The sequence below is a fragment of the Aythya ferina genome (genome assembly GCF_964211825.1).
Source record: "Aythya ferina genome assembly, chromosome: 29".
NCBI classification, from domain to species: domain Eukaryota; kingdom Metazoa; phylum Chordata; class Aves; order Anseriformes; family Anatidae; genus Aythya; species Aythya ferina.
Genome location: NC_140326.1, coordinates 2769842 through 2793572, shown reverse-complemented (window position 1 = coordinate 2793572; position 23731 = coordinate 2769842). Strand labels below are relative to the sequence as shown.

The following is a 23731-nucleotide window of genomic DNA, read 5'->3' as shown; positions in this document are numbered from 1 at the left end:
CTGCCCCGACCTGCCGGACCGGTCCGCCCCGCCCGGCCCCGCCCGGGGCCCCCGCCCCCTCAGGCCCCGCCCCTCCCGGCCCCGCCCCGCCCCGGCGGCCCCGCCCCGCCCCGTCCCGGCTCCGAGCTCAGCACCGGCCCCGGCCCCACCGCCGCGCACGGCCCGGAGCCGCCCGGTTCGGCCCGGTGCAGCCCGGTTGGGTCCGGCCCGGCCCCGCCCGGTCCGGTCCGGTCCGGTTCGGCCCCGTTCCGCTCGGTTCGGCCCGGTTCGGCCCGGATGGTGCTGGCCGGGAGCCGAGCAGCGCCGTGAGCCCGCAGGTGTCCGCATGGCCCCCCGCGGGATGCGGCCCGGGACGCCCGTTCAACTCCTCCTCCTCCTCCTCCTCCTCGCCGCCACCGGTAAGGGACGGGACCGGCACCGGGGGCACCGGGACCGGACCGGGGGCAGCGGGGCCGTTCCGCGGGACCGAGCCCCTGCGGGCGGGGAGCGGCACCGGGAGCGGCACCGGCAGCACCGGTTGCTCCGGGAGGGGGGGGGGGGGCGGGCCGGGGCCGGGGGCACCGGTACCCCCGGGGCTGGGGGCGGAGCGGAGTTGGGGGGGGGGGGGACACACGCGTGTGCGTGCCCGTGAGCGGGGGCACACGAGGGTGCCTACGTGGGTGCGCTCGCGTGTGCACCTGCGGCTCCGTGCACCTGCGGCCGTGCCCCCGGTGCCCGTCCCGGTGCCCCCGGTCCCGGTGTGTGTGCCCCGGGTGTCCCCGTGCGTGTCCCGGGGTCCCCGTCCCGGTGTGTTCACGCCCGCGTGTCCGTGCGTGTGTCAGCGCCGTGGGTGTGCCCCGGGTGGCCCCGGCTGCCGCTCCGGTGTCCCGTCTCCCCCCCCAAAAAAAAAACCCGAACGTGGCGGGGCTGGGGGGGACAGAGGGGACGGGGACGTGGCAGGCTGGGGAGGGACAGGATCGTGGGGGGGGACACGGTGGGGACGGGGCTGATCCCTTTGGGGATATCAGGGGCGGGGGGGGCAGGGCTGGGGGCGTGGGGGTGCGGTGGGGACGGGGGGGAGCGAGGGGGGACGTGAGGGGGGGACACAATGCTGGGGGGGGGGACAGGGCTAACCGGTCTGAGGCCACCGTGGGAACGGGGCCGTCCCCTCTGGGGACACCTGAGGGCTGTCTGGGAAGGGACATGGAGGGGGGGGGAGGACACAGCGCACACCCCCAGGGTCCCCCCCATTGTCTCCCATTGTTCACACGTGGGGGGGGCACTGGGGGTGCTGGGGAGGGGACGGGGACACCGGGCTCAGCCCCCCGAGGAGGGTGCTGCACCCACGGGTGCTGCTGGGGGGGGGCACGATGCCCTGCCCCCCACCCCCACCTGTCGTGCCTCAGTTTCCCCACTCGTGGAGCCCCCGTGGGAACGGGCTGGGTGCTGCCGGGGGGGCGTCACCGTCACCACGATGGGTGCTGAGCCCCCCCCCAGCCCCCTCCCCAACCCAGGGCTCGGCTCGGGGGGGGTTCCGTGATGGGGGGGGGGTGGCACAGAGCGGGGCCAGCCCCGAGGTGTGCAGTGTGTGCAGGTGTGAGCAGGGGGGGGGACGGGACACACGTGTGCGTGCTCACTGTGCTGGGAGCCCCCCCGTGCGTGCTCACACGCGTGTGTGCTCATCAGCTGGGGGGGGCACACGTGTGTGCGCGTGTCCCCAGCGGGGCCACACGGACGTGCAGGGGGCACGACCCCACGCGGGTGCGGGTGCCACGCACACAGGGGAGCCCGTCCCGAGCGCAGCCCTGGGTGCGAAGGTGCGGCCGGCCTTGCACACGCGTGTGCCCCCCCCCCGGGACCCCCCAGCCGTGCCGGCAGGCCCGGGGCCGCATCCTGCCGCGGCGCCGAGGCGGTGACCCCGCGGGAGCCGGTTGAGCCGGTTCCCGGCCCCGTTCCCACGCGCTCGGCCCCGTTGGGTGGGGACGCCCCGCGGCGGGGGCCCGCTGCCAGCGCCGCCGCCACCCCCCGCTGCTGCTGGGACCCCGCCGTGGATCCCCCAGGAGCCCCCCGGCTTGCGCGGGGGCTTGGCCGCAGCACCGGGGGAAACCGAGGCAGCGGGCGTCGAGCGCCGCCGGGGGGGTGGCGAGAGGGCCGGGATCCAGCGACCGGGGCAGCGCGGCGGTGACGAAGAGCCCGGCAATTAGTTAATTAATACGTCGACTAATCGAGGGTGGTGCGAGGTGGGGGGGGGGGTGGCAATTAAGGCCGGTTTAATTAAAAGCCATGGGGGGCTCGGCGGGGGGCGGCGGCGGGAGCCCCCGCGGTGCCGGTGCTGGTGCCGGTGCCGGGGGCGGGAGGCTCCGCAAGCCACGGCAGCGCCCGGCATGTGCGCGGGCCGGTTGGGCTGGCCTCGCAGGCACGGCCGCTCCCCACCACGCCGCCCGCCCGCGCGCCCGCCCCGCCGAGCGCTGGGTGGGCCCCGCGCATGGGAACGCCGCGGAGGGCGAGCTGCGAGTGTGCCCCGGCGCGTGCAAGGGCCGGGAGGGGGCCCGCGGGTGTGCCAAAGGGGGCACGAGCACGGCCGACGTGCCCGAGATGAGTGTGTCCCCGTGTGAGGGTGTGTGCAGCCGTGCGTGGCTGTGTCTGAGTGGGTGTGAGTGTGTCTGAGTGTGCCCCCATGTGCCTGAGTGTGCATGAGCGTGTGCAAGCGTGCAGGAACGTGCCCCGGTGTGTGCTGCCGTGCACAAGGGTGTGCACACGCGGTGAGCAGCTGTGAGCGCACCGAAGCTTGCACAAGCACTTCTCAGTGTGTGAGCATGCCAGTGTCACCTGAGTGTGTCCAAGAGTGCACAAGGGTGTGCAAATGTTCATAAAGCATGTCCAAGTGTGTCTGAGTGTGCGCCAGCACCTCTGTGCGTGTGCAAGCACGCCTAAGCATGTGTGAGTGTGCCCCAGCATGTGGAAGCAAGCATGAGCACATCCAAATGTGCACGAGCGTGCCCAAGCATGTGAGTGTACACAAGTGTACTTGAGAGTGCATCGGTGTGTCCGAGCACGTGCAAGCACGCCAAAGCATGCACGAGCGTGCCCTGCCATGCCTGAGCACGCGCAAATGTGCACAAGCGTGCATAAACATGCTGAAGCACGCGTGGATGCGTGTGAGTGCACACACATGAGCATGTGGAAGCTGGCAGTAGGCGTGAGCACATGCACGTGCCCAAGTGTGTGTGAGTGCACCCAGCACCTGAGAGCACACCCAAGTGTGCCTGAGTGTTTGTGAGCACACCCGAGCCTGTATGTGCGTGCACGTGTGCCTAAATGTGTGTGAGTGCATCCAAGCATCTTGGAGCGTGCAGCCGTGCCCAGGCGTGCTTGAGCATTTGTGAGTGTGTCCAAGCACATGCAGGTGCATGCCTGAGCGTGTGGAAGTGTGCACAAATGTGCCTGAGTGTGCACAAATGCGCTGGAGCACGTATAGGTGTGCCCAAGTCTGCGTGTCTGAGCTTCCCCCACTGTTGCACAAACATAGACAAGTGTGCCCGAGTGTGAGCGCAAACACAAGCGTGCCCATGTACACTCAAGCAGATAAGAGCGTGCACAAGCGCGTGCAAGCACGCCTGCCTGCACGAGTGCACCCGAGCGCTGGTGAGCGTGCAACGCCGCGAGCACACCGGCGCCCCGTGGCGAGTCCCGAGGCGCCGGTGCCACCCTTGGGTGCCCGCAGGTTGCCGGTCGGGGGTGGTGGAGGTGGAGCGCAGCGTGACGGCGGTGCTGGGCCAGGACGTGGTGCTGCCGTGCCGGTACCGGGCGCAGGAGGGCGAGCAGGTGGTGCAGGTGACGTGGCTGAAGCGGGGCCCGGCGGGGCACAGCGCCGAGGTGGCCGTGCTCAACCGGCAGCACGGCGAGCACGTGCAGGACGCCTACGCGGGCCGCGTGCTGCGGCGGGCGCCCGGCGCGCTGGAGGACGGCGCCATCGTCCTGCGCAACGCCGTGCAAGGGGACGAGGGCGACTACGAGTGTCACCTCATCACCTTCCCCATGGGCAGCTTCGAGGGGCGCCTCACCCTCAAGGTGCTCGGTGAGTGCCTGGTGGCGGGTGGAGGGCGTGGGGTGATGGGGATGGGGCCATGGGGTTGTAGGCATGGGGTGATGGGGATGGTGGGCACAGAGATAAGGGGTGGTGAGACAATGGGTACGTGGTGATGGGGCAATGGGTATGGGGCCATGAGGCAATGGGATGATGAGCATGGGATGGTGGGCACGGGGCAATGGGATGGTGGGAATGGGGTGATGGACATGGGACAATGGGGTGGTTGGCATGGGACAATGGGCATGGGGTGATGGGCAGGGGGCCACAAGACAATGGGTATGGGGTGACGGATGGGGAATGATGGGGGTGACAGGCATGGGGTGATGGCTGATGGGCATGGGGTTGACGGGTACAAGGTGATAGGCATGGGACAATGGGACAAGGGGTGAAGGGCAGAGGGCAATGGCTATGGGGTGGTGGGCATGGGGGGGAGGGCAGCGTGCCATGGGCAGGGGGGGCAAGCCGCGGGTGCTGGGCGAGTGGTGCTGGGGCCAGCCGCAGGCCCTGGGCTGGGGACTCGTGGGTCTGACGCCGCCGCCCGCAGTGCCGCCGCTGCCCATCCTGAACCCGGGGCCGCCGCTGGAGGAGGGCCAGGGCCAGACGCTGGCGGCCTCGTGCACGGCGGAGGGCAGCCCCGTGCCCTCGGTGCGCTGGGAGACGGAGGTGCGGGGCACCAACACCACGCGCCGCTCCGTGCACTCCCGCTCCGCCTCCGTCACCAGCGAGTTCTTCCTGGTGCCCGGGCGCAGCATGAACGGCAAGAGCCTCACCTGCGTGGTGGCACACCCCGGGCTGCGCCACGAGAAGAGGATCACGCACCAGCTCAGCGTCGCCTGTGCGGCACGGGGACCGGGGGGGGCGTTGGGGACATGGGGACCATGGGGGGCGTTGGGGACACAGGGACTGTGGGGGGCACTGGGGACGTGGGGGACATTGGGGGTATTGGGGACACTGGGGACATTGGGGGATGTGGGAGGCATTGAAGGCATGGGGACACCAGGGACAGCAAGGGGCATGGGGGGACACTGGGGACATGGGGGGCATCGAGGGACATTGGGGGGACTTGAGGGCGTGGGGGACACGGGATAGCAAGGACATGGAGGGTGCTGGGGGAGATGGAGAACGTGGGGGACACGGAGGGACAGGGGACACGGAGGGGCATGGGGGGGTTGCAGGTGTTGGGGACACGAAGGACACAGGAACTGGGGTGGGTGGGGAGCAGGGGGGGCAGCGGGACACGGGGAGCCTGAAGGGCTTTGGGGACATTGGGGGGCTTTGGGGACCTCGGGGATATGATGGGCACAGGGGACACGTAGGAGAGGCTTGGGGGCCCTGGGGTGACGGGGCAGGGAGGGGTGTCACCGCCTCGTCCCCGCCTGTCCCCTCACTGTCCCCTCGGTGTCCCCCAGACCTGTCGGACGCCTCGGTGCTGGGGCACTCGGAGGAGTGGGCAGAGGGCATGGAGGGGGCCACGCTGACCTGCCTGGGGGACGGCAACCCGCCCCCCACCTACAACTGGACACGGTGAGGCCATCGCCTGGCCCCTGCGCCCGGCCTCGTCCCCGCCGTGTCCCCCCTGGGTGTCGGTGGCCCTGCTGTGTCCCCTGCTGGTGGCCCACGCGTGTCCCTGTCCTTGTGTGTGGCCGTGTCCCTGCCGTGTCCCCTGCCTGTGGCTGTGCACCCGTGTCTGTGTCCCTGCCGTGTCCTTGTCTGTGCCTGTGTCCCCCCACCCACGTCCTTGTCCCTGGCCTGTGTCCCCCCATCTCTGCCCATGACCCTGCTGTGTCCCCCTGCCTTTGTCCCCGAAGTGTTCCCTGTCCCCTGTCACTGCTGTGCCTGGGTCCCTGCTGGGTCCCCTCTTTGTCCCTCCCATTTCCCCTGTCCCTGCCATGTCCCCCTGCTCTGTCCCCATGTCCCTGCCGTGTCCCCTTTTGTCTGTCCCCGTGTCCCCGCCGTGCCCCCAGCCCCATCCCAGCCGTGCCCGCGTCCCCTCCGCGTCCCCCTGCCCGTGTCCCTGCCCGTGCCCGTCCCGCCGTGTCCCGCCCGGGCGTGCCGGTGCCGCTGCCCCGCTCGGCGGCGGGCGCTGCAGGTCTGGCCGTGCCCGGGCAGGCCCCGCGCCGGCCGGGGCTGGGCGTCAGCACCGCGCACCCGTGGGAACGGCGCCGGGCTTTGATGCCGGCAGCGCCGCGGCGCCCGCCCGGGCACGCCGACGCTCACCGTGCCCCCGCAGGCTCAACGCCCCGCTGCCCGCCGGCGTGCGGGTGAAGGGGGACACCCTGGTCTTCCAGCGGCCCCTCGCCGCCGCCGACGCCGGGGACTACGTGTGCCGCGTGGCCAACCGCGTGGCCACCAAGGAGGCGCGGGCCAACGTCAGCGTCAAGGGCAGGGCGGCAGGTGGGCGGCTCGGGGGGACCGGGGGCGCCGGTGGGGGGAGATTTGGGGGGTGCTGTGGTGTGGGGGTGCTGGTGCTTCTGTCTGTCTGTCTGTCGGTCCAGCCTTGCTGCTGTGTCCCTTTCCAGGCTGTCAGCCCGGCTGTCTGTCCCTCTGCTCCTCCCTGCCCTCTCTCTCCCCATCCATCCGTCTGTCCACCCCCAGCTGCTCCTTTCCGCCCGTTCTCCAATTTGTCCATCTGTCCATACGTCCATCCATCCTGCCCCCCCCCACATCCTCCTGTCTCCGGACTTATCTGTCCTTCTGTCTGTCCGCCCACCCGTTAACTCAACGCCACTTCACTCTTTTCATCCTCTGCTTGTTCTTCTGTCCGTTTGTCCATCCCTCCGTCCATCCATCCCTGTCATCTCTCTCTGCCCATCCACGTCCCTCTGTTTCCCCCCAGCCACCCCCGTGTTCACCCCCCACCCATGCACCGGCTCCTGTCCCTCTGCTGACCCAGCCCTCTCCCCGTGCCTGCTCCGCCCTGCTGCTCATCGTCCCGTCCGTCCACTCATCCTCCCGGTGCCTGCTCATCCTTCCGCCCATTTTCCTGCTCAGCTGCCTACTCACCTGCCCGGCCCTCCCTCCGTGCGCTCACCTCTCCGTGCGCTCACCCCTCCAGCCATGCACTCATCCGTCCCTCCCTCTGTCGCTCTGTGCGCTCACCTCTCCATGCACTCATCCCTCCATGCACTCATCCCTCCGTGCACTCATCCGTCCCTCCCTCCATCCCTCCGTGCGCTCACCCCTCCAGCCATGCACTCATCCGTCCCTCCACCCCCCACCCATGCGCTCATCCAGCCACCCAAAACCCCAGCCACGAACTTGTCCTTCCGTCCATGCGTTCATCCATCCACCCACGTGCTTCATCCCTCCACCCCTCACCCCGTCCGTCCGTCTGTCCTTGCCACGTTCTCACCCCCCCATCATCTTCTCGCCCCCTCCTCGCCGCGCCCACCCCCCTGACCCCCCCCATAGAGAACGAGGTGCGCAAGGTGGACCTGGTCTCTGCCTCGGTGGTGGTGGTGGGCGTCATCGCCGCCGTGCTGCTCTGCGTCCTCGTCGTCGTCGTCGTCGTCATGACCCTCTACCACAAGCGCAAGACCAAGCGCATCTCGGAGAAGTAGTAAGAGCCGGGCCGAGGGGCACGGGGGGGTGGGATGGGGGGGGTGCTGGGACCCGGTGGGACCCCGTGGGGCCCGGTGGGACCCCCGGTGAGTTGCCGTCGCGCTGTGCCCGCAGTGAGGAGGAGCTGACGCTCACCAGGGAAAACTCCATCCGGCGCCTGCACTCCAGCCACAGCACCGACACGCGCACCCAGGTGGGCACAGGGGGGCACGGTGGGCATGGGGGGGCCTGGGGTGGGAGGTGGGGGGTCCTAGGGAGGGAGGCTTTGGGTACGGAGGGTGCCGGGTGCTGGGGTGCGCACTGGGGTGCCCGTGGGGCTGTATGGTGGGACGCGGGGCATTGGGGTGCTGGGGGTGCGGGGCAGTTGGGTGCCCATGGGGCCAGGTATTGGGGTGCCCATGGGGTGTTGGGGGCTTTTGGGTGCCCGTGGGGTATTGGGGTACGTAGGGGTCTGGGTGTTTGGGTGCGTGGGGTGCCCTTGGGGTGCTGGGTGGTTTTGGGTGCCCGTGGGCTGGGTATTGGGGGTCTGGGGGTCCGGGTGTTGCGGTGGTGGTTGGTGGTGCTGGATGGGGCACTGGGGGGCCGAGGGGGCTCCCGGGCCATCCCCGGGGGTCCTCACGTGGCGCTGCAGCTGGAGGAGACGCTGCAGCTGCGTGCTGAGAGCCGGCAGGGCAGCCTGCGGGGGGACAGCCTGCGGGGGGACAGCCTGAGGGGCACCAGCATCTGCTCTGCCATGGTGAGCACCCGGGGGGTGTCGGGGGGCTCGGGGTGGGGGGGGCACGGCAGGCAGCGCCTGCACAGAGCTGCAGGAGCGTGTCCTCCCCTGTGTGTGTGCAGCCCCCTCCTCGTGTGCAGCCCCCTTTCATGGGCGCAAATCCCCTTGCACATGTGCGTGCCCCCCCTCAGCGCACACCCCTCCATCTGTGCATGCACCCCACTTTCACTCACGCCCCCCCCTTTTGCATGTGTGCTCCCCGTCCGTGCACACAGACCCTTCACTGCACGCACCTTGCAGTCCCCGTCCCCAACGTCCCCATCCCCGGGCACAGCCGCACCCCGGCCCCGTCACTGCCCCTGGGACAGGGGCCACATCCCCGGGGGCGGGTGGCAGTGGGTGCCCCCACCCTGCCCCGTGTCCCCTCACCCCGACCCGTGTCCCCGCAGAGCGAGGAGGCCGAGGGCCGCAGCTACTCGACGCTCTCCACGGTGCGGGAGATCGAGACGCAGACGGAGGTGCCGGCGGCCCCGCTGCTGCCCGCCCCGGAGGGCAAGGAGCCGAAGGAGGAGGAGGAGGACAGCGGGGACAACCCCATCAAGCAGGCCATGACCCACTTCGTGCAGGAGAACGGCATGCTGCAGGCCAAGCCCACCACCAACGGCATCTACATCAACGGCCGCGGGCACCTGGTGTGAGCGCGGCGGCGGCGGCAGGGGCCGGGCCGGGTGGCGGGGCCGGGGGGGGGGGACGCACACGGGACCCCCGTCCCCTCTGTGGCTTCCCCTGCTCCGCCGCCACTCGCCCGCCGGCCGGCTCGGGGCTCGGTCCCCAAACGCCGCCCTTGCTGCTCGCCCCGTGCCCGGGACATGCACCGCGCCCCAGGAGGGGGCTCCGGCCCCCGCCCCCCTTGCTGCTGGCACGAGGTTTGGGGACACGCTGCGCCCCGCTCGGGGACAGCAGCAGCAGGACAGAAGGGAGGTGACCGCAGCGCCCAGGACCCACGGGCGCCGGAGCCACCGGGCACCCGCGGGCGCGGGGACATGGGGACGCGGGACCCCACGGACAGACGGATGGGCGGGAGCCCCGGCGGGGCTCAGACCTCCCCCCCCCCCCCCCGAACATCCCTTCGGACTCTGGGTCGGCTCCTTTCCGCGCGCAGCTCTGGGGGACCCCCGGGGGTCCCCGCTCGGGATGCGGTTCGCCGGTGGCACTTGGGACGCTTGTGTCCCCTCCCCGATCCCGGCTGTCCCCTTCCCCCCATGGCACAGACACGTCCCCCCCCCGTCCCCCTCCCACCCCAACCCCCCGAACCGGGGCTCGCCCGTCCCACCCCGCACCCCCAGACCCTGCCGAGGGGCCCCCCCGAGCCCGGGGCTGGCGGCGGGGGTCCCCATGGGGCCGCTCGGCCGGGGGTCCCGCTGTACATAGAGCCCCAGCGTGTACATACCTGTACAGGACGGGGGTCCCCGTCGCCCTTTCGTATCTGCACTGCTGGTTTTGTAAATAAATCCCGCGCGGGACCCTGGGACCGAGCCTTGCCTGCCTCTGCTCTCAGCTGGGTCCTCGTGCAACACCCGGGTGTGCCGCTGCTTGTGCACGAGTGTGCAAGAGCCTCTGGGGCCGCACATGGGCACGGTCTGCACCCAACTGGGGGACCTTGGTGCGAGCACGTGCCCGAGCGTGCAGAGCCGTGCACGGGTGTGGGGATGAATGCAAGGGGGTGTGCACAGAGGTGTGCAGAACTGCACGAGTGTGTGCAAGCATGCAGAGCACAACAAGGACGTGTGAGTTGTGTGTGAGCATGGGTAAGTGCACAGGACCGCCTGTGAGCAAGTGTGCACGAGTGCACGAGCATGCACGAGCATGTGTGAGCCTGCACGAGCGTGCATGAGCGTGTGCGAGGCTGCACGAGGCCCGGTGAGGCTGCCCTAGTGCTCAGCCCCGTGCGCGAGGCCGCCCGAGCGTGCACGGCCACCCGCTGCCGTGAGCCGCGCAAGGGCCACGCGCACGGCCCCGCGCGAGGGCGGCTGCGCCAGCGCCCCCGGGAGAGCGCGGAAACGCGCGGCCCGCGCCCTGCCCTGCGGTTTCGACGCGCCGAGGAGCAGGAAGCGGCCTCGAAGGCGGCCGCCGCCTTCCTGCCCCCGCCAGCGGGGCGCCCCGGGCCCTCGAGGCTGCGTCAGGGCCCCGGGGCCGCGGCACTTCCTCCCCGGGGCCGCTTCCGCCCGCTGCCGCCTGCCCCCGGCCGCGCTGGGGCTTTGGGCGCCCCGCTCCCCGCTCGGGGCTCCTCCTGGGGCTGGGCCCCGCCATGGGCAGGATCTGACCCCGCCGGGGGGGTCCCCGCCGCCCCCATGTCGCTGGCGCTCAAGGCCCGGCAGAAGGCGAGGCGCAAGGGCGGCGCCAAGGAGCGGGTTTTCGGCTGCGACCTCCTCGAGCATCTCCAGCAGTCGGGGCAGGATGGTAAGCGTGGGGAGCGGGGGTCCTGCGCTGGGGGGGGTCCTCCTCAGGGCCCCCCCGCTCCCCCACCATCTCGCCCGTCCCCGGGGGTCGCCCCCCAGCCCCGTCCCCGTGCCCCCCAGCGGAAGCGGGGAGGGGACGGCGGTGACGCTCGCCATGCGGTTGCATCACCGGGGCTTGAGCAAGCGGCGGAGCTGGGGCGCATCCCGCACAGGGCCCCCCCTGAGATTTTGGGGTTCCCCCAGGGCCGGCGTTGCCCGATCCAATCTCAGCTCCCCGCTGCGCCCCCTGGTTTGGAGGGGGTGAGCCCCAGGGGCTCGGCGGCCTCGTCCCCAGGTCCCGGTGGTCCCAATCTGGACATGGGAGGCCGTGGCACTGTGGGGACACCGCCGCGGTGGGGACCCGCTCCCTCCTGTCACCCCCTGCGCTCGCTGGGGACAGGGCCCGGGGCCTTGGGAGGGGTCTGGGGGGGCTCCGTGGGGGGCTGATGCCGGGCCCGGGGGTGCCCGTCCCGCAGTGCCCCAGGTGCTGAGGAGCTGCACCGAGTTCGTGGAGCAGCACGGGGTGGTGGACGGCATCTACCGCCTGTCGGGCGTCTCCTCCAACATCCAGCGGCTGCGGTGAGCGGGGCAGGGGGCTGGGGAGGGGTGGGGAGGGGCTGAGGAGGGGCTGGGGGGCAGGGGAAGGGGCTGGGAAGGGGAGATGGGATGGAGATGGGGACCAGGAGGAGAGCGGAGGGCAGGAGGTGGGGATGGGATGGAAATGGGGCTGGGAGGGAGCGGGATGGGGATGGGAGCTGAGGGGATGGACCTGGGGAGGGAGAGGGGTCTGGGACCAGGAGGGAGGGGAATGGGGGTGGGGCGGGAGGGAGATGGGGGTGGGGTGGGGTGGAGATGGGGCTGGGGGGAGAACTGGGGTCAGTTTTCCCCTCTCCTCCCTTCCCTCAGCTCTGCCCTCCCCTATTTCCCCTCCCCATCACCGGGGTGCTTTGTCCTTCCACAACCCCCTGGGGGGGGCACCCCTGGGTGCCCCCAGCATCCCCGTGTCCCCTGTACCCCCAGGCTTCCCAGCGCTGCCAGCATCCCCAGTGTCCCCAGTTTCCCCCAGCATCCCCCACATCCCTGGTGTCCCTCTAGCCTGGGTGTTTCCAGTTTCTCCAACATCTCCATGTCCCCAGGGGTCCCCAGATCCCCGTGTCCCTGTACTTCTGCCACCCCCATTTTCCCCAAATCCCCCTGTCCCCAAATCCCCATGTCCCTCTATTCCTTACACCCCCACTATCCCCAAATCCCGGTGTCCCTGTACTCCTGGCATCCCCATTGTCCCCAAATCCCTATGTTCCTGTATTCTTGGCATCCCCAGTGTCCCCAAATCCCCACGTCCCTGTATCCTCTGCATCCACCTCTCCCCAAATCCCTGTGTCCCTCTATTCCTGGCATCCCCCTGGCATCCCCCCATCCCTGCATCCACGTCCCCGTGTCCCCGAGCACTCCCCCGGGACGCTGTGCAGGGCGCGGGGCTGGGGTCAGCCACGTCCCCGTCCCCATCACCGCCCGTCCCCGACGATCCGTGTCCCCCCCACGGGCAGGCAAGAGTTCGACAGCGAGCGCTGCCCCGACCTGCAGCGGGACGTCTACCTGCAGGACATCCACTGCGTCAGCTCGCTCTGCAAGGCGTATTTCCGCGAGCTGCCCAACCCGCTGCTCACCTACCAGCTCTACGACAAATTCGCCGTGCGTCCTGCTGCCCCCGGCCCCGGGGGGGGGGTTCCCAGGAGGGTTGGGGGTCCCCAGGAGGGGTTCCCCGGGAGGTGACCCCCCCCCGTGACGCCGTCCCCGTGCCCCCCGCAGGACGCGGTGGCCATCCAGATGGAGGAGGCGCGCCTGGTGAAGATCAAGGAGGTGCTGAAGGAGCTGCCGGCGCCCCACTATAGGTACTGGGGGGGGGCCAACCCCTGTCCCCGTGTCCCCAAAATGTCACCGCCGGCCCTAAGGCGTCCCCACACCCCGCAGGACCCTGGAGTTCCTGATGCGGCACCTCCTGCACATGGCATCCTACAGCAGCCAGACCAACATGCACGCCAGGAACCTCGCCATCGTCTGGGCCCCCAACCTGCTGCGGTGAGCCGGGGAGGGGGGGGAGAGGGAACGGCCCCGGATTTTTGGGGTGCGGAGCTGTGGGGGGGGGGAGCAGGGCAGGGAGCTGGACCCCGTCCCCGCGGCAGGTCGAAGGACATCGAGGCCACCGGCTTCAACGGCACGGCCGCCTTCATGGAGGTGCGCGTCCAGTCCATCGTGGTGGAGTTCATCCTCACCCACGTGGAGCAGCTCTTCGGGGACGCCCCCCTCTGCGGTACGTCCCCGCGGGGCTGGGGGGGGGATGCGGGGACAGAGAGGGGGTGACAGGGGGATGCCCTGACCCCCCCCCCCCTCCATCACCCGGTGCGGCAGGCGGCGAGGCAGCGCGGCGCTCCCGGCTGCTCCCCGGGGACGGGCAGGCCCCCTACCACGTCCCGGCCGTGCTCAGCCAGGGCGATGGCCCCCCCCCGATCCGGCCCTACCACACCATCATCGAGCTCGGCGAGCACAGGTAGGAGCCGCCGGGGGCCCTGCGGCCACCGGGGTCCCCGTGGGCACCGCTGGGTGACCCCTGCACAAGTGTGAGCCCCTAAACTGGTGGCCGTGGGCATGCAGCGAGCTCGAGTGTGCACAGTGAGTGTGCACAATGAGCGTGCACAAGTGTGCACACTGATGCTTCACACCGCTGCCCCGCAGGAGGAAGGGCTCCCTCAAGGCCAAGAAGTGGAAATCCATCTTCAACCTGGGCCGCTCCAGCCACGAGGCCAAGCGCAAGCTGGTGAAGACGGAGGAGAAAGGTTGGGGTCCCCGCCCCGGTGTTGTCCCCCCCCCCCCCCCCCGTGTCCCCCCCGGTGTCCCCAGCCCCTTTTTTTTCTCCCTCCCCAGAGGACAAGTGCGGGAAGCTGAGCTTGCGGCCGGCCAAGAGCATGGACTCGCTCAGCTCCGTGCCCTTCGGCGGAGAGGGTAAGGGAGGCGCCGCGGTGACACCCGGGCACGGTGACACCGCTGTCCCCGTCCCGCTGCCCTGCCACGGCCACGTGGGGGGGGCTGGGGGGGGCGAAAATGGGGCAAGGTGGGGATGGAGAGGGGAGAGATGGGGATGGAGAGGGCAGGAAGGGGATCGAGAGGACAGGGATGAGGATGGGGAGGGCAGGATGGGGACGGACAGGACGGGGATGGTGGTAGTGGAGAAGAAAGATGGGGATGGAGCTGATGAGGATGGGGACAGAGGGGCAGGGACGGTGCTGGATGGGGGACAAGGATAGGGACAGAGGGGATACGGATGGTGACAGAACAATCAGGGGGCGACGGGGTGGTGATGGACGAGCTGAGGGCCGTGGCCCCCGTCCTCTGGCTCGGCACCAGCCCCTGTTTTGGGGAGCCCCGGGGCCGGGGGAGCCTGGCCCTGACTCCAGCCCCCCGCTGGGAGCAGAGGACCCCCGGCTCAGCACCACGCGCTCGGTGAAGCAGCCGCCGCAGCGCAGGGAGAGCTTCGACACCTGCCCCTCGCCGGGGCCGGCAGAGCCCTTCCCCGCGCTGCAGGAGAGCCCCGAGGAGAAGCCGAAGGCGCAGGAGGAGCTGCGGGGGGGCCCCGAAACGGAGGGCGAGAGCGGAGCCAGGTCGGAGCCCAGCACCCCCAAACCGGGCCGGGCGGCGCTGCTGGGGGCCGGGGGGGGCCGCTCGCCCGCGGCCACCCGCAGCCGCGCCGAGAAGTGCGGGGGGGTGCACATCTCCGGGCCCTTCTCCGTCACCGTCCCCTTCCACATCACCTCCAACCTCTCCCGCCTGACGCGGGGGCAGCCGTGCCCGGCGCTGGGCTCCGCCAGCCCCCCGCCGACCGCCCACCGCAGCGCCGGGGAGCCCGCGGCCCCCGAAATCCCCACGGGTGAGATATTTGGGGATGGGACAGACCCGGTGACACCGGGGGGGGGGTTTGGGGAACCTCCCCTGACCCTCAGGGTGTCTTCCAGGGGAGGCGAAGGCGGCGGAGGAGACGCGGCTGTCGCTGGAGCTGCGCGACTCCTTCGCCTTCCTGGACAGCCAGGACGCGGGGCTGGAGCACGGGGACGGGGACGGGGACGCGGCGGGACGGGTGCCACCCGGGGGCAGCAGCCTCGAGGACGGCGACGGGTTCCTGGCCCTCGAGGAGGGCATGGAGGGCGGCTTCATGAACGTGAGCCGGGGACGGCGGCACCGCGAGGGGGGCCAAGGGGGTGAGGGAGGGCAAATAGGGGTGAGGGAGGGGACAGTGATGGAGACAGGATGGTGCTGGAGGGCACAGGGGTGGTGACAATGGGATGGGATGGTGCTGGGGGGCACAGGGATAGGGACAAGAGGGGACAGGATGGTGCTGGAGGGCACAGGGGTGGTGGCAATGGGATAGGACGGTGCTGAAAGGCACGAGGATAGGGACAAGGGGACAGGATGGTGCTGGAGGGCATTGGGATGGTGACAATGGGATAGGACGGTGCTGGAGGGCACAAGGGTGGTGACAATGGGATGGGATTGGTGCTGGAGGGCACGGGGATAGGGACAAGACGGGACAGGATAGGGACAAGAGGGGACAGGATGGTGACAAGGGGATGGGATGGTGCTGGGGGGCACAGGGATAGGGACAAGAGGGGACAGGACGGTGCTGGGGAGGGCAGGGCGGTGGCAGGCTGGCTCTGGGGGCCGTGCCTCACCTCGCTGGGGGTCTCGGGCACGGCGGTCACCCCCCGTCCCCCCCGTCCCCCCCAGCCCGGGGAGCCCCCCGCGGAGCAGCCGGGCAGTTACCTGTCCATCGAGGAGTGCATGGACGAGGAGCTGTTCTACATGGCGCCCAGCGGCTCCGAGCCCGAGGACGCGGCGGGGGACAGCGACTCGGACGACATGTTCCTCAGCGCCCACGACGAGCTCAGCCCGCTGGCGGCCGAGCCCCCCGCCGAGCCTGGGGGGGTGGGCACGGGCACGGCGTGGGGGCCGCCGAGCCCCCCGGTGCCGCGGGACACGTCCCCATCGCCGGCGGGGGAAGAGGCTCCGGGTGCTGGGGAGCACGGAGGAGCCCCCCCCGGGGATGCGGAGGAGGGGGGGGCGTCAGGATGGCCCCCGGAGGAAGAAGAGGAGCAGGGGGGGGGTGGCGGGGAGGGGACCCCCGGTGGTGGCTGCAGCCTGGGGAGAACTGAGCCGAGCCCCGAAATGGGGCCGGGGGCCGAGGCAGGAGCGGAGCTGGCTCCCGGTGCCCCAGACGGGGAAGTGGAGGCGGACGGGGCCGGCGCTGAGCCCCCCACACCGGAGCAGCCAGGGCAGGGGTCCCGTGCACCCCCCCCAGCTGAGGATCCCCCCCCACAGCCCACCGAGCCCCCGATCCCCGAGGCTCCCTCGGAGGCTCTGCCCCTGCCGGGATCCAGCCCCGAGGAGGGCTCGGGTCCCCCCATGGCCCCCACCCCACAGCCGGGGGCCGCTGGCGGGGCCCATCTCGCCCCCGAGCCCCCCACCCCCGGCGGGGCCGTGCTGCGCCGCGACGGCAGCGCCCCGGTGCGCCTGGCCGCCCGCCTGGTGCGGGTGCAGCAGGCCCGCTCCGTGCCCGTGGTGCCGCCCAAGCCGCAGTTCGCCATCGTCCCCCCGGCCCTGCGGCCCAGGACCCTCCCGGCCGAGGGCGCCGACGCCGCGAGCCCCCCCCCAAAAACCGGGACGGCTCCCGGGAGCCCCGTTGGGGAGGGGGCGGCGGGGCGGCGGGCGGGGTGGCGGGAGGGGGGCAGCGTCTCCTTGGACGGTGCCGCCGGTGCCGCGGGCGAGCGGCAGCCGGTGCGGAGGATGCAGACGTACGGCGGCGAGGAGCAGGCGCCCGGGGCCGCCAAGGCGCTGCCGTTCCAGCGGGCCCCGCTGCGCCCCCGCCTGCTGCGGCCCCTCAGCTGCGTGGCCGCCCCCCAGGGCCCCCCTCAGCGCGGCCGCACGGGCCCGGCGCAGGAGGAGGCCGGGGAGGCCCGGGGCACCGCGAGGAGGCCGCTGGGCGCCGAGGGGGCGGCGGGAGAGCGCTGACGGGAACCGGGGAGGGGGGGGGATAACGGGGGGGGGGGGTGGGGGGCGAGCTGCCGTGAATAAAGGCTCTGGGCTTCGTGATGGCTTCGTGTCCTGTGGTACAACATGGCGGCCACCGGGGTGGCTTCATGGAGGGGGGGTTTGGGGGGGGGCTGGGGTGATATCGCGGTGGGGAGCGGGGTGGGGGAGTCGGGGGGGAGCGCCGCGGTTGGCACAGGGGTTGGATTGTGGGGGGGCGCTCCGGGAGGGGCTGGGGGGGCGCTGCCCGCTTCCAAGATGGCGCCGCCCTCAGCCAAGATGGCGGCGGGGGAGTGTGTGTGTGTGGGGGGGGGGGAGCGCCGCGCTTCGCCGGCTAAGATGGCGCCGGGCGCGCCCTGAGATGGCGGCGGGGGGAGGGGGCGGGGAGGCTTTGCCCGGCTCCAAGATGGCGGCGGCGGCGGCACAGAGGCGGCGGCGGCGTCCCCGGCCCAAGATGGCGGCGGGGGCGGGGCGGGGCGCGCTTCCGCCCGGTTCCGCCATGGCGGCGGGGCGGCGCCGTGCGCATGTGCGGGGCTCCATGGCGAGACAAGGGGCCGAGCGCGCTCAGGGTAAGCCCCGGGCCCCGCCGGGCCCCGCCGCCGCCCCCCCCCGCCCCCCGGCCCCGGGACCGCCCCCCCCCGCCGCCCTGCCCCCCCCCGGGCCGCCCCCGGCCCCCCCCGGGCCGCCTCCGCCCCCCCCCCCGCTCCCCTCCTCCCCCCCCCTCCCTCCCGTTCCCGTTCCCCGCCCGGTCCCGGTGCCCCCCCCGCTGCCCCCCCCCGGTTGTCACCCCCTGTGTCCCCCCCCCCCACGGCCAGGCCCCCCCCCGGTGCCCCCCGGTGCCCCCCCCGGGCCTGTCACGGCGCCCCCTGACAGCCCCGTGCCCCCCCCGCCCTGTGCCCCCCCCCCGGTACCCCTTGCCCCCCCTCCCTCCCCAAATTGTCACCGCCCCCCCCCAATTTGTCGCCCCCCCATCCTGTCACCGCCCCCCCCAAGCTGTCACCCCCGCCCAATCTTGTCACCCCCCAAAATTGTCACCTCCCCCCCCCAAAATTGTCACCCCCCCCAATGTCCCCCCCCCATGGAGTCCCGGGGGGGTCCCTTTGCTTTGGGGGGGTCGCAGCCGATCGGTCCCAAAGGGCCCATTTTTGGGGTGCCCCCCCCCGCTCGTGGCCTTGGCCCCGAAGTCACCCCAAAACCCGAAGGGGGGGGGGGGAGAAGGGAGGGGACACACGGCGGGGGGGGGGGCGCTGCCACCCCCCCCCCTGGTGACACCCCCGGGATGTGAAACGGGGCCACCCCAAAACGGAGCCGCCCCCGGGGACACCCCCGAGAGGTGACACGGGGGGGGGGGGGAGGTGACACTGGGGGTTGGCGGAGGGGACCTGGGGCTGTTTTTGGGGGGGCTGTCCCCCCCCCAAACCCCCCCGGGCTGTCCCCAGGCTGGAGCTGGCCCTGTCACCTCCCTGGTGGGGGGGGGGTTGGTGGCCGTGATGGGGGGGGGACGGGGATGGGGACAGGAGGTTTGGATGTGTCGGGGGGGCTCTGGGGCTGTGTCCCCACAGCCCCTGTCCTGTGTCCCCCCCTCTCTGTGTCCCCGTGTCCCCATCCCCTGCCCCACGTCCTCTCTCCGTGTCCCCATATATCTGTGTCCCCATATCCCCCATTGCCATGTCCCCTTGTCCTGTGTCCCCCCCCATCCCCCTGTCCCCATCCCTGTGTCCCAACGTGCCCCTATCCCCACGTCCCCTTCTCCTATGTCCCCATCTTTGTCCCCAAATTCCCTTGTCCTGTGTCCCCATGTCCCCTGCCCCCTGTCCCCCATCCCCATATCCCCTTGTCTCATGCGTGTCACCCCCCTGTCTCCCATCCCCCTGTCCCTGTGCCCCTGTCCCCATGTCCCCCATTCCCTCCTGTCCCCATCCCCGTTCCCTTCTCCCCATTCCCCTTGTCCCCCCTGTCCCCATCCCCATCCCCATTCCCTTCTCACCATGCCCCCGTCCCCCTGTCCCCGTCCCCCTGTCCCCGTCCCCATTCCCCCGTCCCGGTTCCAGGCTGACCCCCCCCCGGCGCTGAGCCGCACCCCAGCAGCCGCCGCCCTCTGATGCCCGGCGCAGCGGAGCGATGAAGGGGTGAGTGCCGCCCCCCCCCCGGGGGTAAAATCCCAAATCGGGGTAGGGTGGGGGGGGGCTCAGTGACCCCAAAACGCCACCCTTGTCCCCGCAGGCAGCAGAAAGCAGCCGAGACGGAAGAGGGCACGGTGCAAATCCAGGAAGGTGAGGAGGGGGTGGGGGGGGCTTCTCTGTCTGAGGGGGGGGGCGCAGGCGTCCCGGGGTGGGGGGACAGGGGCCGGCTGCGGGGTCCCCGCCCCGCTATGGCCCCCCCCCCGCCACCTTCCCGCCCCAAGGTGCAGTGGCCACGGGCGAGGACCCCACCAGCGTGGCCATCGCCAGCATCCAGTCGGCCGCCACCTTCCCCGACCCCAACATCAAGTATGTGTTCCGCACAGAGAACGGCGGCACGCAGGTACGGGGGGCGGGGGGGGGGCAAAGGGGGGGCAAAAGGGGGGGCTAGGGGGGCTGGGGGGGGCACCGGGACCCCTCCGTGGGGCAGCCGGGGGGAGAGGGGTTGGGTTTGGGGGGAAACGGGGATGTGGGGGGGGTGTGGGGTCTCCCCATGGGGGAGTGGGGAGGAGAAGGGTTGGGTTTTGGGGGAAATGGGGTCATGGGGGGGGCGTGGTGACACCTCCTTGGGGCAGCTGGGGGGAGAGGGGTTGGATTTTGGGGAAAATGGGGAAATGGGGGGGACATGGGGTCTCCTCCATGGGGCAGCAGGGAGGAGAGGGGCTGGATTTTGGGGGAAAAGTGGGGACGTGGGGGGGCATATGGGGTCTCCTCCATGGGGAAGCAGGGAGGAGAGGGGTTGGGTTTTGGGGGAAAACGGGGACATGGGGGGGACATGGTGACCCCTTTTTGGGGCAGCTGGGAGCAGAGGGGCTGGATTTGGGGGAAAGCGGGGATGTGTGGGGCACAGAGCGACCCCTTTTTGGGACAGCGGGGAGCAGAGGGGCTGCATTTGGGGTGGTGGGAGCGGGGGGAGCGGCGTGCCTGGGTGCTGCTCCCCGGCAGGCTGCGGGGCTGAGCCGGTGCCGTGTGTCCCATCCCCTCCTGTCCCTCCTGTCCCACCCCACCCCACCCCGTCCCTCCGTCCCCCCCCGCAGGTGATGTACCGGGTGATCCAGGTGGCGGACGGGCAGCTGGACGGGCAGACCGAGGGCACCAGCGCCATCAGCGGCTACCCCGCGGCGCAGTCCATGACCCAGGTGGGCGCCGCACTCGGGGGCCGGGCCGGGGGCGACCCCGGGGGGCTGCGCGGGGACACGGCTGTCACCGTGTCCCCCCCCCAGGCCGTCATCCAGGGCGCCTTCACCAGCGAGGATGCGGTGGAGACGGAGGCCGCGGCCACCGAGACCCACTACACCTACTTCCCCACCGCCGCCGTGGCCGACAGCAGCACCTCCGCCGGCGCCGGCACCACGGCCACCGCGGTCGTCACCACGCAGAACTCCGAGGCGCTGCTGGGGCAGCCCACGCCCACGGGTATGGGACAGGGGACAAGGGACGGGGATGGGGACAAGGGATGGGGGCACGGAGGGGGGGGAGAATGAAGGTGGCCGTAGGGATGGGGATGGGGGTGAGAATGGGGAGGAGGCTGGGGACAGTAGGGGGCTGCGGGTGATAGTGGGGAGAAGGGATGGGGATGAGGGATGGGGACAGGGACAAGGGATGGGGACAGGGGACGGGGATGGGGTGAGAGTTGAGGAGGCTGTAGGGATGGGGACAAGGGTGAAAATGGGGTTGAAGATGGGGAGGAGGGTGGGGATGATATGGAGAATGTAGATGGCAGCAGGGACAAAGTTGGGGACAGGGACAAGGGATGGGGACACAGATGGGGACAGGGAGGGGGGTGAGAATGAAGGTGGCTGTAGGGATGGGGACAGGAATGAAAATGGGGGTGAAGATGGAGAGGAGGGTGGGGACAATAAAGGGAATGTGGATGGCAGCAGGGACGAAGATGGGGACAGGGATGGGGACAGGAATGAAAATGGGGATGGAAAGGGGGAGGAGAATTGGGACAATATGGGGAATGTGGGTGACAGTGGGGACAAAGTTGGGGACAGGGGATGGGGACAGGGCAGCTGCCAGCCCCCGCCGGGGGTGTCGCAGCCACGGCCCCTTTTTGGGATTCCCCGCCTGACCCCGTCTCTCGTTTGGGGCCGTTCAGGGCAATTCTTCGTGATGATGTCACCGCAGGAGGTGCTGCAGGGGGGGGCTCAGCGCTCCATCGCCCCCCGCGCCCACCCCTACTCCCCGTGAGTACCGGCGGGCGGCGGGGGGGGGGCTCAGCGGCGACGTGAGGGCCCCCCCCCCACCAGCACCGACCCCTCCGCTCCCCCCCCCAGGAAGGCAGAGGCGCCGCGGGCCACCCGGGACGAGAAGCGCCGGGCGCAGCACAATGAAGGTACTGGGGGCTGGGGGGGGGTCAGGGGGGGCTGGGGGTTGCTGCGGCATCCCCCTGGGGCTCGGGACCCTCGGGGCAGTTAGGGGCAGAGCTCTGATGGGAGCGCTGTAATTAGTGGAGGGGGGCAGGGCCTGGTGATTAAGCTCAGGGCTGGGGGGGCACCTGGGGCTCTGCTTCCAGTCCAGAGCAGCCGGCAGGACCCCAACCCATGGCCAAAACCGGAGATTTTTGGCTGTTTTGGCCCCAAAACTGCTGGACCCCGAGGGCAGAGCGTGGAGCACCCCGGGGTGCTTCACCTCCGGGGCCGGCAGCACCCACCCTGCCCACCACCCCTGTCCCCCCCACAATTGGGGTCAGCGCCCCCCATGCGCCCCCCCAGGAGGCAGGAGGGGAGCAGGGAGACCCCCGGCAGGGTCTGTGCTGTGGGTGGGGGGTCCCAGCACTGCCCCCACTGAGGGGTCTCGGGGTGGGGCTGGGCTCTGACGCCCCCCCCCTCCCCTCGCAGTGGAGCGCCGGCGCCGGGACAAAATCAACAACTGGATCGTGCAGCTCTCCAAAATCATCCCCGACTGCTCCATGGAGAACACCAAGTCGGGGCAGGTAGGGGGCCGGGGGGGGCGCGAAGGGGCCGGGGGGGCATGAAGGGGCTGGGGGGGGCACAAAAGGGATGGCGGGGTGGGGGTGGCGGGGCAGGGATTGGGGTCCCGTATCCCTTGGGGGCCCTGGCTGTGGGGTGGGAGCTGGGACCGGGTCCTGGTGTCCCCTGGGGGGGTCCCGGTGTCCCCCCAGGGGATTTTTGGGTCCCCCCGTGACGCCTCGTGTCCCCCCCCCAGAGCAAAGGGGGGATCCTGTCCAAGGCCTGCGACTACATCCAGGAGCTGCGGCAGAGCAACCACCGCCTGTCCGAGGAGCTGCAGGGCCTCGACCAGCTCCAGATGGACAACGAGGTCTTGCGGCAGCAGGTGGGTACCGGGAGGGGGGTCCGGGGGGGTCCCCTGCACCCTGCCTCACCCCTGTGCCCCCCCCCCCACGGCAGGTAGAGGAGCTGAAGAGCAAGAACCTGATCCTGCGCACGCAGCTGCGGCAGCACGGCGTGGAGATCGTCATCAAGAACGACAGCCACTGACTCAGGGGGGGCCGGCGGCCACCGGCAGCCCCCCCGCGGCCGCCTCCCGCGCTCCAAAGCGCCCCCCCGCCCCCCCCCTGCCCGGTGTGACATGAGGAGCCCCCCGTCCCCGTCCCCATCCCCCCCCCCTTTGGTTTGTGTCCCCCCCCCGCCAGTCTCACGTCCCCGCGCTTCGTGCTCACGCTCTCGGCCAGGCGGGCGCCGGCCCCGCTGCCCCCCCCCAGCACTGCCTGGACCCCCCCCCCCTCCAGCCTGCGCCCCCCTCTCCGGGTGTCACCCCCACCCCTCATTTGTCCCCCCCCCGCCTCCCCCCGGGTGTCGCCCCCCCCGGGTCTCACCTCTCCTGGGGGCTCCGGTGGCTCTCGCCCCCCCCTCCCCAAATTTCCCCCCCCCCTCCCCCCGGGGTCCCCACTGGGGTGCGGGGTCCCTGGTGCCGCGGCCCCCCCCTGTTCCTCCTCCTGCCCCCCCCCCCCCCGCCTGCTGCAGCTGGCCCGGCCCGGCAGGCCCAGACTTTTTTTTAAAAACTCTCTGACTTTAAAAAAAGCGAAAATAAATAAAAATAGTGATTTGTTTTTCCAGGCCCTCACCTTTATTCCCCTGCTCCCCCCCGATAGCACCCAAGGGACCCCCCAGTCCTCCCCAGCCCCCCAGTGTGCCCCCCCCAGCTCTGTGCTGCCCCTTTGACCCTATTGTACCCCCCCACGCCCCCCATGTCCCCCTCAGAGCCGTGCCCCACCGGTCCCACCGTGTCCCCCCCCCCTGCTGTCCCCCCCCATTGATTTGGGGTCACTGATGGCACCGTGCTGTGACGTCACCGTGTGTCGTGATGTCAGTCATGATGTCACTGCGTGCTGTGATGTCATCATGCCCCTCTGTCACGTCACCGTGTTGTGACATCACAGTGCCGTGATGTCATCATGCTGTGACGTCACTGTGTCGTGATGCCACCATGTGTCACGATGTCACTGTGTCATGTCACTGTGTCGTGATGTCACTGGGCCGTGATGTCACCGTGATGTCACCGTGTGGCATGTCACTGGGCCCTGATGTCCCTGTGCCATGATGTCACGGGGTGACAGCACTGTGCTGGCAGCAGGGACTCTACTGGGGGCACTGGGAGCACTGGGGTCACTGGGGGTACCGGGGACACCAGGGGCACTGGGGTCGCT

General features: G+C 71.1%; 3 protein-coding genes across 4 annotated transcripts; all 3 read left to right on the top strand.

The window, feature by feature from the left end:
• The first annotated feature begins 157 nt into the window (after window positions 1-157).
• On the top strand, window positions 158-9880 carry NECTIN4 (nectin cell adhesion molecule 4). Its single transcript, XM_084500659.1, has 9 exons — window positions 158-398; window positions 3704-4057; window positions 4614-4904; window positions 5479-5593; window positions 6300-6463; window positions 7481-7628; window positions 7745-7823; window positions 8262-8366; window positions 8795-9880. The coding sequence occupies exons 1-9, from the start codon at window positions 326-328 to the stop codon at window positions 9041-9043; spliced, it is 1578 nt and encodes a 525-aa protein (XP_084356785.1). The 5' UTR covers window positions 158-325; the 3' UTR covers window positions 9044-9880.
• A 619-nt stretch (window positions 9881-10499) lies between these two features.
• Window positions 10500-16994, top strand: ARHGAP30 (Rho GTPase activating protein 30). Its single transcript, XM_084500788.1, has 12 exons — window positions 10500-10805; window positions 11320-11422; window positions 12391-12535; window positions 12653-12735; window positions 12815-12922; window positions 13027-13154; window positions 13253-13391; window positions 13577-13677; window positions 13766-13843; window positions 14313-14765; window positions 14851-15053; window positions 15620-16994. The coding sequence occupies exons 1-12, from the start codon at window positions 10697-10699 to the stop codon at window positions 16898-16900; spliced, it is 2931 nt and encodes a 976-aa protein (XP_084356914.1). The 5' UTR covers window positions 10500-10696; the 3' UTR covers window positions 16901-16994.
• Window positions 16995-18969: 1975 nt separating this feature from the next.
• Window positions 18970-23128, top strand: USF1 (upstream transcription factor 1). Of its 2 annotated transcripts, none has more exons than XM_084500665.1 (10): window positions 18970-19047; window positions 19142-19191; window positions 19329-19441; window positions 20136-20237; window positions 20322-20514; window positions 21200-21287; window positions 21378-21436; window positions 21942-22036; window positions 22270-22398; window positions 22473-23128. In XM_084500665.1, the coding sequence occupies exons 1-10, from the start codon at window positions 19040-19042 to the stop codon at window positions 22560-22562; spliced, it is 927 nt and encodes a 308-aa protein (XP_084356791.1). In that variant the 5' UTR covers window positions 18970-19039; the 3' UTR covers window positions 22563-23128. The 2 variants fall into 2 exon arrangements, with proteins under 2 accessions (XP_084356791.1, XP_084356790.1); XM_084500664.1 differs by having other exon boundaries at window positions 19323-19441.
• The last annotated feature ends 603 nt before the right edge of the window (window positions 23129-23731 follow it).